This window comes from Engystomops pustulosus, chromosome 2, assembly GCF_040894005.1.
Source record: "Engystomops pustulosus chromosome 2, aEngPut4.maternal, whole genome shotgun sequence".
NCBI lineage: Eukaryota > Metazoa > Chordata > Amphibia > Anura > Leptodactylidae > Engystomops > Engystomops pustulosus.
The window spans coordinates 100,943,733-100,955,899 of NC_092412.1; the positions used below are offsets into that span (position 1 = coordinate 100,943,733).

The 12,167-nt window shown below is 40.9% G+C and overlaps 1 protein-coding gene across 2 annotated transcripts in view; it reads right to left on the minus strand.

The window, feature by feature from the left end:
- Positions 1-5,717: 5,717 nt before the first annotated feature.
- MGAT4A (alpha-1,3-mannosyl-glycoprotein 4-beta-N-acetylglucosaminyltransferase A) overlaps positions 5,718-12,167 on the minus strand; it is a 46,126-nt gene continuing 39,676 nt past the window's right edge. For both annotated transcript variants that reach the window (XM_072135735.1, XM_072135734.1), the window contains exons 12-16: positions 11,187-11,380; positions 10,491-10,569; positions 9,626-9,692; positions 8,933-9,045; positions 5,718-8,104 (exon numbers count right to left, since the gene is read on the minus strand). In XM_072135735.1, coding sequence (XP_071991836.1) covers positions 8,075-8,104; positions 8,933-9,045; positions 9,626-9,692; positions 10,491-10,569; positions 11,187-11,380 — 483 coding nt within the window. In that variant the 3' untranslated portion in view covers positions 5,718-8,074. The remainder of the gene's footprint in view (positions 8,105-8,932; positions 9,046-9,625; positions 9,693-10,490; positions 10,570-11,186; positions 11,381-12,167) is intronic.

Here is a 12,167-nt window from a genome sequence, read left to right on the forward strand (position 1 = left end):
TGTGTGTGTGTGTGTGTGTGTGTGTGTGTGTATATATATATTGTATAGTGTACTCGCCTTCTGACGCCCCCTGGTAGGTCGTTTTCTAGCCATCGATGTTCTGGCTCCGGCCCCCTCTCTCCGTGCGGTGCCGTCGCTCGAGATGTGACGTCAGCAGCTCGCTGACATCACAGTGTGTGCTGAAGGCAGCGCACACTAGAACGTCAGTGAGCTGACATCACAGCTTGAGCGACGGCACCGCACGGAGAGAGGGGGCCGGAGCATCGTTGGACAGAGAGGGTCCTCCCAGGGGGGCGTATACTGGGGGCATTGAAATTCCTACCCACGGCTTATACTCGAGTCAATAGTTTTTTTTTTGGTTAAAATTAGGCTATCTCAGCCTGTAATTTAATCAAAGTGTAACATAAAGGTGGGCATATAGTGTATATATAGTCCTCTTGGGCTAAAATACATTTTTGCCCAGTGTGTGTTTTCTGCTGCTTCTGTACTTCTTGTGCTGCCTTTTCCCATTGTGCTCACAGTAGAATAATATTCATGCCGGCTGATGCTCATTGAGGCATATACAGCCACTGAGGTATATGCACACATGCTAAGCACATGCTCCTGGCTCACAACCGTTCCACAAATAAGTCTTGGCAGTGATCTGACATGCTATTCAACAGTTGCTTGTACCTTTAAATGCCAAGTTCCCATTTATCGTATGAGGGTTTCACTGACAAGTCACATTGTGAAATCCTTGTAGAAAGTCTATGCTCATTTGCCCGACAGAGGTATTAAGAACTTAAGGGTGAAGGGTGATATTTCCCAAAGTACCCTTCTGATCACTTCCAGCAGTACTGAGCGTGGTCTGGAAGATGAAGTCCCCATTGCTGATACATAAATGCCATGTTTCCACTATAAGGAATCTTTATTGTATTATTGGTAGATGGAACTCCCAGTGCTGCTTTCATTATGTGCCTGGTGATTCCCATCTATGTACATATATATACTGTAAGATCTATTATGTCCGAGGTAAAAAGCAAAGGATACCTATCATAGTAGATTTATACATGCTTTGTGTACAGTAAGGCAGGAGAACAATGAGATCGCGAGGATAATCTGGAGGAGAGCTTTATAACCGGGCTTGTCCTTCACTCCCCTGACTTTTTGGCCCACTGGTGTTTTAAGGGAACCTGTCATCATAAATTGGTCAAATAAACAACTACCGGTATATTGTAATGAAGCTGAACACCTTCTACAACAGGTTTCTTTCATGGCCCATTGTGGTGGCATCCTCTAGAAAATCAACTTTAAAATGAGATGTAAATTGGTTGTAAAAAGTCAAGAAGGGGGATAGTTTAACACTGACGTCAAGCTCTCTCTTCCTCAGAACAGCCCCTTCAGTGCAACTAATGCTCTTGTGTCCAGGAACATCACTTGCCAGATCTCCTGAAGTCTGACCAATGATGTCAATCACAGAAGGAGTCAGAAAAATTTGATTCTAGTGTTAGTCACCTCCTTAAATTATACCCCTTTGGGACAAAAGTATGATTTCTCTAGTATGAATCTGTATATATATGTGACATTTTTCATCTGCATGTGCTCGTATGTCACATTTTCTCCCTTCACCACAACAGCACCATACACCGGAGAGAGGGGTCCGCCCCCAGGGCCAGGAAACTCTTAAAGCTCCATGCCTCAGTAGTTTCCTGTCCCTGGGAGATCCTTGAGAGCCTAAGTGAGTGTCTCCAAAGCTCTGTGATGATGGGTGAAGGGGGGCCTAGTTGTGCCGGCCTTACGGTGCGGGAGGCCTCCCAGGCAGCCAAGCTTTCCAGGGATGGAAGCTGGAGGGAGCTCCACCTTCCGGGAGTGGTGTAGGCCTCTGAGGTTGAGTAGGTCCGTGAGCTGGACATCCAGGAAGATGGCGCCCGGCTCCTTCCTTCAGCGGCGCGTGGGCCGAATATTGTCGGCTTGCCCCCTCTTCCAGTTGAAACTGGAAGTGGGGCATTCCAGAGTGTGTCAAGTGACAGATAACGTGAGATGAGGGCTGCACACAGTCTGTGTGTTTCTACATTCCCAGACGGCATTACAGCGTCTACCTGCCGTCAGGACCATCGCCTGCTGGATTTTGCTGCTGCATAAAGTGGATTGTTGCTGCCTTACCATTAGTTTGGATGAAAGAGGAGAGGTTACTGATACCGCCAAGGGCGACTCCATAGTATATTGAACAGATTGATCCTGGTGGTGGTAAATATGGCCTTATAGCTTGTGTGATAATGCCTTGTTATGTTTTCTAGAGAGAGTAATAAGGAATGTAGAGTTTAACTTTTACATATACTAAACCGACATGTGAATCGTGTATTCAGCAGGTGGTGGCTTAGGACCATCTTACAACAGGAGGTGCGGAGAACAGTTAGAACCTCTAGGAAAAGATCCCCAGATTTCCCCTCGACCTCCACAAGATTGAATGTATCCAAGACTGAATCTGAGATGGATACCATTTCCGATTCAGAGGATCAGTCAGGGAGGCTGCTCTTCCCTGCAGAAGATGTGGAGCATCTGATTAAGATTGTAAGAGCCACTATGGAACTAGAGGAAGAAAAAGGAACATAGATCAGTCCTGGATGTCATGTGCCAGGGATTAGACGAGAGGAAAAGGAAAGTTTTCTCTGTGCACAAAAATCTTTTATTAAAGCAGGTTGGAAGAGAATGGAGAAGAAAATATTTGTTCCTAGAGCAGTCAAAAGGAAATATCCGTTCATTCGTAAAGATGTAGAGCACTGGGACAAGGGCCCGAAAGTAGATCTAGCTTTATCTAAAGTATCCAAAATAGCTGTGCTACCTTTAGAAGACTCTGGAAAGGATTCTATGGAAAAAGAGTGTAAGGCCCCTTCCACACTTGCGTTGCAGATCACGTCAGAGTTTGATCAGGGTGCGATCAAGGTTTGGGCAGTGAAAAAATGACATTTTGAATAAGAGTTCAATCAGTTTTCAGTCTGAGTTTGTTCAGTGTATCAGTTTTTCTTGCGCATTTTCAATGCATTTTTCACGCGCAGGTATTTGCGCGTGAAAGGACTCAGGACTGAGCTCTATCTTTTCTATGGCAATTGATGCGTGAAAAACGCATTGCACTTGCAAGTGTCTCAGAGTGCAATGCGTTTTTGATGCGTCTCCATAGACTTGTATGGTGCGTTTTTCACGCGCGTGAATTGCAAAAGTAGAGCCTAACGAGATTTAAATGTGTGTTAAAAAAAACGTGCGTGAAAAAAAAATGCAAGTCTGAAAAAGCCCATTGATTACAATGGGTCAGAGTGCAATGCAAGTTCTGCGCAGAAAACGCGTGAAAAACGCAAGTGTGAAAGGGACCTAAGGGTTCCTGCATAAGGCTTGGGAAGCCGCCTCATCAGCTTTTAAACCAAATATTGCAGCAACTTGTGTTTCCAGGTCCATGTTAATGTGGCCTACAAGGCTGGGAGAAAGTGAAGAAAGGGATTCACTACCGCTTCAGCGGATGTGCTCAGATTATCAGCCAGGTCATCAGTCCTCTTTAATTCGGCCAGAAGAGCGTTATGGCTAAAGAGATGGAATCGTGATTTGGCCTCAAAGAATCATCTCTGTAACATTCCATGTGAAGGAGAGTTCTTGTTCGGTACAACACTAGACAAGATTCTTGAAAAGGCTGCAGACCGGAAAAAAAGGATTTGCAGGCTCCAGCTCTCGGGAAAGGTTTTTTTGTTCCTCCCTTCGATTCAAACAGTCTTACAGATCAGAAAGACTGACTCCAGTCTGGACCAGAGAATAAACCTTCCTCAAGATGTTCAAGACTCCCTCCTTTGGTGGCTTCAGGAGGTGAGCCTTTTCAAAGGGGTTCCGTGGAGACAGCAGAAAACGGCGACACTAGTGACTGCTGCCAGTCCATGGGGTTGGAGGTGCACATCTGAAGAGCCAGACGTTAGAGGGTCGTTGGGATCCACAAATCGCAGAGAAGTCCAACTTCAGAGAATTGTGCGCAATGCGAGAAGCCCTGAGGGCATCCCCATCTCTAATACAGGTATCAGACCTGAAAATCCTTTCAGATATACAACTGCAGTCTCTTTCATAAACCGGCAGGGGGGAACCAAAAGCCAGTCGCTTGAACCTGACTTACGAAATCTTGGAGATGGCAGAGCAACACCTGCGTTCCTTGTCAGCGGTACACATAAAGGGCGAAGACAACGTGAAGGCAGATTTCCTCAGTCATCACCAGTTGAGCCAAGGGGAATGGTGCCTCAACAGGAAGATATTTATGATAGTGACACATCTGTGGGGATTTCCAGAAAATCAACTTTGCAACACAGAAGAACAGACAAGCCAAAAAATTATTTTCCTTGAACAGGAAGGACTACCCTGGGGCTCTGGGTGGCTTAGCAATAGCCTTAAAGTTCAACCTGGCCTATGAGTTGTCTCCGGTGATCCTGATTCCAAGAGTCCCGAAAAAGATCAGGCAAGACCATACGAGGACAAAACGAGCTTGGTTCTCGGCTCTAAGAGAACTGTCAGTTTCAGATCCATGGATCCTGACGGAAACTCCAGACCTATCTCAGGGTCCGATATTGCACCCGGAGATCAACCTTTTTTTTTTTTACTAAATTTTTATTAAATAAACATGCAAAGCATGACAAGAAAAAAAAACAAAAACAAAGCAGCAGCAGCCTTGTACATGTCAAATAGAAAAGTACCATGTCAAAAATACAACATATATAAATATAAAACATTTCTATATCCTATTTCCGAACACACATGTACGTCATTAATACAGTGTCCATGGTAACATTTCATCAGATCAACCATCTTCATCTAACTGCATGGAATTTGAAAGGCTAGCATTACTTAGGAAATTTATTTCAGAATCTGGAAGGCCTTTGTCAGCTTTAGTCAGGATAAGGAAATAGATGTAGAACAACCAGATATAGTCAAAATTCTTGATATCCTTCAAGCTGGTTTAGAGAATGGCCTTAAACCTGCAACACTTCAAGGTGCAGGTCTCAGCCCTAAGTTCTTTGTTTGACAAATCTTTGGCATCCCATCCCTGGATAGTAAAAAAATATTGCAAGTTGTAAGTGGGTTTGGGCATTATTAAAGAAATAAAAAGTTGGAATTCCACCCTCTTACTCCGGCCTGCTTCATGGTGACAAGTTTGGTGGGAACATATTCTCAGCATTCGTCAGAATTATGAAACCAATATTAGAATTGCCCCGCCCTATGGTACTCAAACAAAGACCCGTTAAAAAGCCTGAAAAAGGTGGAATTCAAAAAGTCATAGCAAAAGCTTCTTATAGATCTGCAGCTCTACGTGACAGAAAGTGCCTAGATGTGCTTTATCTGAGTGGAGAGCAATAAAGCTGATGAATTCAACCCTTTAGGTTCTAGCAAGTGTATGAGGTTGGTGGACTTAAAAGAATACTTAAAGAAGAGCAGGTACCTAAAGTGTTGTGTGGCCACTTACAGGGGCCAGCAAGAGTTTGTCAACTCCACTCCCATCTGACACAAAGAGTGGCATTTTCTCGATCTGCTTTGGAGGGTCTAGGAAAAAAAAAAAAAAAAGCAGACCATGAGCAAAGGCACAGTGGTCCCCAAAATCTGACCATATTGTGGCTGACAAAGTATTGGGAAATTTTACCAAGACACGGTAGCATTCTGGCAGAAGTATAGTACAAATACAGTAAAGATAAGGACTAGAAAGACTTGTATAGGCAGCATAATATAATAATAATGCTTTATTTATATAGCGCACAAAGAGCTTGCCAAATAGTCCCTGTCCCCAATGGGGCTCACAATCTAATCAACCTACCAGAGAGAACATACAAAATCTTTGCATATGTTGCATATAACCACTAAGCCACCATGCTGCCCCTAGCTGTCACGTAAGGGCACAGCGATCCCTTGCTCCTCTATCACAACCAAGGTCCTTCAGAATCTTTGCAGTATGATGCCCCTTTCAGAAATTCGTTGAAATAAATCTGCAGTAGCGTGATGTATTTTTAAGAACAAATCTTTATGTAGGAGTCATAATTAATAAACCATGAGATAATATACACTATTAGCTGCCCCAAGTGAATAAATAATATACACAAAAAAGGGGATTTCCAAATAAATAAACAAAAAAATGTATATTGGAACTGCGTAGTAAAATAGAAAAACTCATCACACATCAGCCAATAACAATGCAATGCTAGTGTAGTCCCCTGCTCCCCACCCATATGGTCGGTAATTGCTCATTGTGAGGCACTTTTATCGTGACTTTTGAATTCAATAACTAAAGGTGAGTAATATTGAAAGTAGTAATATGAAACCCTTCATTCTTACAGTCTATTATGTAACATCTTATTTATAACCCGTAGGATGCATATATAGATGTCATGAAAGAGACCACTGCATTTGCATCGACTTGTTTGTTTACTGGCTACATGACAAGTTCCCTTAGGATGACAAGTTCCCTTAGGATAGGCAGTACTAATTTGGGCAGAGGTGAATACACAGAATATCAGGGAATAATTCATCACGGATATACATTTATACCATGGCCTTCAGGACAATATTAGTGGCAATGCTCTAACTGCGGGTTCTTTAAACTCAACAGGGGGGATTTATTATGCCTTATGGTCGGTTTTCCAACCTTCACTTTCTCTAAAAGTGACAACGCAGGGAGAGGGGTCACCATATTTACTACAGTCTCCTCCAGAAAACAGGTGGAGACTATAGCCGAAACCCCCACTAGGACTGATTTCATTCCAGGTACAGAGCACCCACAAAATCCCCCCCAATGTCCACCTTAAAACTCAAACTCTTTCTTTTTCTACAGAGGTTTAATATCTGCTCCCATTCATTTTAAAATGCATCTTTTTAACACAACCTTATATATGATTTATTATTTATTCTCCAACTCTTGGGAGCCCTTACAAGCTGTGGCATTCTGCACAACATGATAAGCCCATCCGTGAACTGAACACATAACTACTCTTTCATATATACTTTGGTGTCAACCAAATACCTGAATGTTGACCAAGTTGTGCTTCTTTTATGCCCCTCACCCCAAATGTATTCTTTGCATTGCATATTACAACTCAGGGGAGCAGGATGCAGCCTTTCATCTCTTTCATATGGAATGGCCCAAACTAAATGAGGACTGACTTCATACTCTAAAAAGCAAGTACGATTTATAGGGTTACTATGTAGGTCATATTCACAGACAAATGTGAGAAGAAGTATAAAATCTATCATTAACACTGCACCACACCACACACGTGTCCTTTTTAAAACATAAATACATTAGCTGGTTGTGTATATATAATTTTATATATTTATAGATTTTTTTTTTATAGATTTATGTCTCTGATTATCTACAAAATACACATATTAGTAAAACAAAATAGATTTCTTTTAATTACATCCCTCCCACAAAATGCAGTGTCTGTGATATGTTTTAACAGTATTGTTCTGTCAGTCTTTGTATAAAAACTACCATAGAGAATCCATGTATCACATCCAATTATTGCATTAAAGTCATCTCCTGAGATGGAAATGTGATAAAATAATCACAACGCATCACTTACTCTACTATTGGTATATTTTCCCCACTAGTCTCCATCTTCTTGGCTGCAGTGGTGACGCGGCCATATAACCATGCATCCAGACATATCCTTACAATGGAGGACCAAAATGAGGTCTGAACATAGACTAAGCAATTCACATTTTAATATTTTACCACATATCCCCCCACTTGGACAATTTCTATTTGCCCAACTCAGAAAACCCTTTTAAAAATCTATTGTCTGGAATTATATAAAGAAAGAAAGTCTCAATTTTTCAAATATTTGTAAAAGGGATGGAAATAATGTTCTCTTATGAGCAAACATTGTACAATGGTTTGAGCTGTTAAAATGTTGTCATTGTGAAGAATACATACAATCTTCTATTTACAGTAGGTTACACAGAGGTAGAATTAAAAAAACATGGAAATGAAGGTGCATGCAATGTATTTAACAGGCAGTGATGATATTGGGGTGTCCATTAACCATTGGCAGTTCTTGAATATGTTCCTCTATTGGAATATTTATCAGTCGGTTGGCACCTTTTTTATATGGATCTAAAAATATAAAAAAAATAGAATACACAATCAAAAAAGTTACTTTTAATTGCTTACATACAGCTACAATAAATACAAGTTTACATCTGAGCTGTATATAACACTCCAGCACAACTCAGCCTCTGAGGTACAAGCAGTCCTCGGGTTACATACAAGATAGGTTTGTACCCAAATTGGATTTTTTATGCAAGTAGGAAGAGGTATATTTTATTGTAACTCCACTAAAACAATTTTTCATCCCAGTGACTATTGGATTTTCAAAATGTTTTGCTGTCATGGGAACAAGAATAATCAATAAAGCTTCATCACAGACACCTTACAGGTGATCATTACAGCCTGGGACTAAAGTAATAGCATCCACAGAGCTGCACCAGAGGTCACAGAGGGCAGAGAGGGCCGTCTTTAACTAGGGGTTATCTGTAATAGAAGAATAATAATTCCTTTATTTATATAGCGCACACAGATTACGCAGCGCTGCACAGAGCTTTGCCAAAATCGGTCTCTGTCCCTAATGAGGCTCACAATCTAATCAACCTACCAGTACGTTTTGGAGTTTGGGAGGAAACCGGAGGACCCGGATGAAACCCACACAAACACAGAGAGAACATACAAACTCTTTGCAGATGTTGACCCTGGAACTTGAACCCAGGTCTCCAGGTCTGTAATGCTAACCACTAAGCCATCATGCAGCCCTCCATATATTTCTAGCAAAATCTGCCCAGCATATGTAATGCATGTTATTTTATCCATCAAAATTGTTTACAATAACTTTTAGCCAAAATAAAATAGCCCAAACCAACCACCATGACTTGGAGGGCTAGTACTTGCCTCATTAAGGATGATCCAAACCGCAGAATTTTGTAAAACTGAAAGTCGGAATGCTGAAATGGGATTGAGCCCGGGATCTAATGGGCCTTCTGCAACTCCATCTTCAAATTTTCCTAAATAAAATTTATGGAACAAAACATTCATTTTGGTTAAATTATAACTTTTCAACATTTGAAGCTCTTTTCTCCATCTGTGAAACTTTATGAACTGAATATTTGCTATAATTGAATAATTCTGGAAAACCTTTTCTTAACGCTCAACACTGTGCTGTTCATCAGCAGAAGTTTCTCAGAGGATTTCCTGACTTAATTGATAAATGCTTGTGCCTAGTTGGGGATTCATATGTATAGCCTTGGTTTCCATGGCCCCATGTGTGAGGAGTCAGTCTGAGCTGCAAAACTCAGAGTATGAGCGCACCGCAAATGCCAATGACATATAGACCACAGACAATGGATTATGGACTGTTCTCTAGCTGCACACAAACTTTTTTTGGGTAACAGACTTAGGCTACATAGTTCAACTGGGAACATCAAGTTGTCAATTTATTGATACATTTCTAGGAGGAAGCACAGAAGAACAACACATCATAAAGCTCTGACAATACATGAGCCAGAATTGTTGTTGCCGACAGGTCAGAAGAGCTAACAAGTTAAGGTTAAAAAAAAAAAAAAAAAAAAAAAAAATGCAATTTACCTATTCTGAAAAATCCATCTGAAAGGCGCTTCTCTTTGGTTTCCTTCTTCAAATCCAAAATGTCTTTCTAATAAGAAGCACAATGACAATGATCATTGTCAGGATTAAAGCAGATGTATTATGAGACGGAGATAATGTAAACAAGGACAGCGACAAGATGCCTATAAAGTGTTAATTTAGCAGTAACGTAACGCTGTATGTATGTTAGTTACAATGTAAATTATGTGAATCAGTCAATGAATCTTAATATAGAACCTACACCATAGAAATAATATGTAGTAGTGTTGAATGTATTCATGCAAGTGTGTGAGTTTATGGACAAAAGAGCTGGTCGCAAGTGTGTGTGATTGACGAAACAGAGCTGTGTTTGTGCACGTGCGTGTGTGTGCGCGAGTCTGTATTGACAAAACATAGCTGTGTGCATGTGTGTGTGTGTATGGATGATACAGAGCTGTGTGCGTTAGAGACTGGATGTAGCAGTGCTGTGCTTATGTGTGACCACCAGGTAATTTGTAACTGATAATTAGAATGCAGACTATGCAGGAATATTAATACAGCAGACCCAAGACCAGACAAGAACAAAGGCCTCCACCAAAGACAAAAAAGAATAACACAGATCAGACAATCATATGGAGGCCCAAATAATAGTCCCCTTACTAGGAAAGAAAATGGATTGTTCAACAGACCTAAGACCAGGCATTTTATGACACAAACCCCAGACAATAAATGAATAATAATAATAATAATAATAATAAAATTATTATTATTAATTATTATTATGGGCCAAGAAAAGAGACCCATCACCAATGAAGACCCCCACATTAGGTGAAAAATCTCTGCCCAAGTTTCCAACAGGCTTATATACCTTATAGGGTAAAACCTCCACAGTTGTGTTTGTTAACAAGTCTCCTGGATGTTCGGGGTTTCCACTGCGGAACAGATACCTTAAAATAAAAAGTGTGATCAGCATTTGAATTAACTGTAGAGTATATTATTTCTTAGGCTTTTGGTGTGCAAATGCTAAAGGGCTTCTTGCAGAGCAATGTTTAGTGAACTATTAATGAGAGTTGGAAGAGGGGGTGAGCTTGTCACAGAAGGGGAACACACTGGCAGCTCCCTACTCATCATTGCTTTATGTATAGAATTTTATTTATAACATATTCTTTAGCACCGTTCTCAGGAACACAGGTTCTTGTCCCAATCGGGTATATGTGTGTTGCCACAATATAATTTGCAAATTTATCAGCATGTTTTGGGACTCCCACAATATGTAAATGAATCTAGGTTATGGAAATAGAGAACATGTATGCATTTGTGACAAACCACAATTAACTATAAAGAAGGATACAGAATTCTGACAATAGAGCTAACCCAATTACGGAACTTAACAATGTACGCTTGCATTTTAACAGGATGATCAGATCAAAAGGTAAAGATTTTGCTCTGAACAAAAAAAAACAAAAACTTAAAAATACCCATTCTTACAGAGATCAAAGTAATGCAACTAAAAATTTGTGTCTGAATGGTAGAGATGACAGGGTAAAGTAAAGCAGCTACTAACCTTTCAACATGCATCGGCTTATCAAACTTGAACAGAATGTAATCCCCAGCTATCGGGGTGATGGCCCAGAAGAAGTCCTCCCCCAGGTATGTCTTTTCCAGAGTGTGACCTTGATATACTTTTAGGGATGTAGAAACTTCAGCTGGAGGATTTACGTGAATTTTATGTAATAATGGTTTTAAGAAATCTTTATCCTAATGGAAAAGCAGATGCAAATATCTAGTGAGTCTAAGAAATAGTAGAATAAGCAAAAATTCTAAGAGTGTCCCAAAAGGTTTGCCATCACTGGACTAGGAGATAGAGTGCCCAAACTACAACCAAAATCCACTTTACTGTGAAGTGCCAACAATGACATTTTGAGCAGTAACTTAGTGCTACCTGTTCTTACACATTTTTCAATTGTATCGGCCCCTTGAGGCTACCAACACAGTTGAAAGAAGGAGGGCAAATCAGACTCTCATTGTAGCTTCTCACCAGGGTCTCTCTCTAGAGAAAGTATGGTGGGTCCAGCAGGACGACCTCCAAAGATAATGCAGTTCTGTCAACACCTTCTCACTTTTCCCGCAGTTCCAAAAAGTGTTGCTTAAGTTGCCTAGGACGGCAGGAAGATTTGTTCTATTTGGTGAACTCTGTCCTGTGGTGATGGCCTGCGTGCCCACAGAAATGGCTATGAGTGCCACCTCTGGCATCCGTGCCATAGGTTTGCCACCACTGTCCTAGTCGAACAGTGCAAACATAGATCACGATGGATGGTAAATATGCATGATTAAACTGTCTAGTATAGATCCTCACCAATTGGGCCCTTGAGGGTGACAGAATGAGCCAATGTGCAATGGCTGCAGCTCATTCTCCAACCAGCAATGTGACATTCATATATGCATAGACTATGTACTAAAAGTAACTGTGCACAGTCTGCCATTGCCCTTTTTACCATGAAACACTGTAGATGGGATTCAAGGGATTGGCTCATTTGTCAACTTG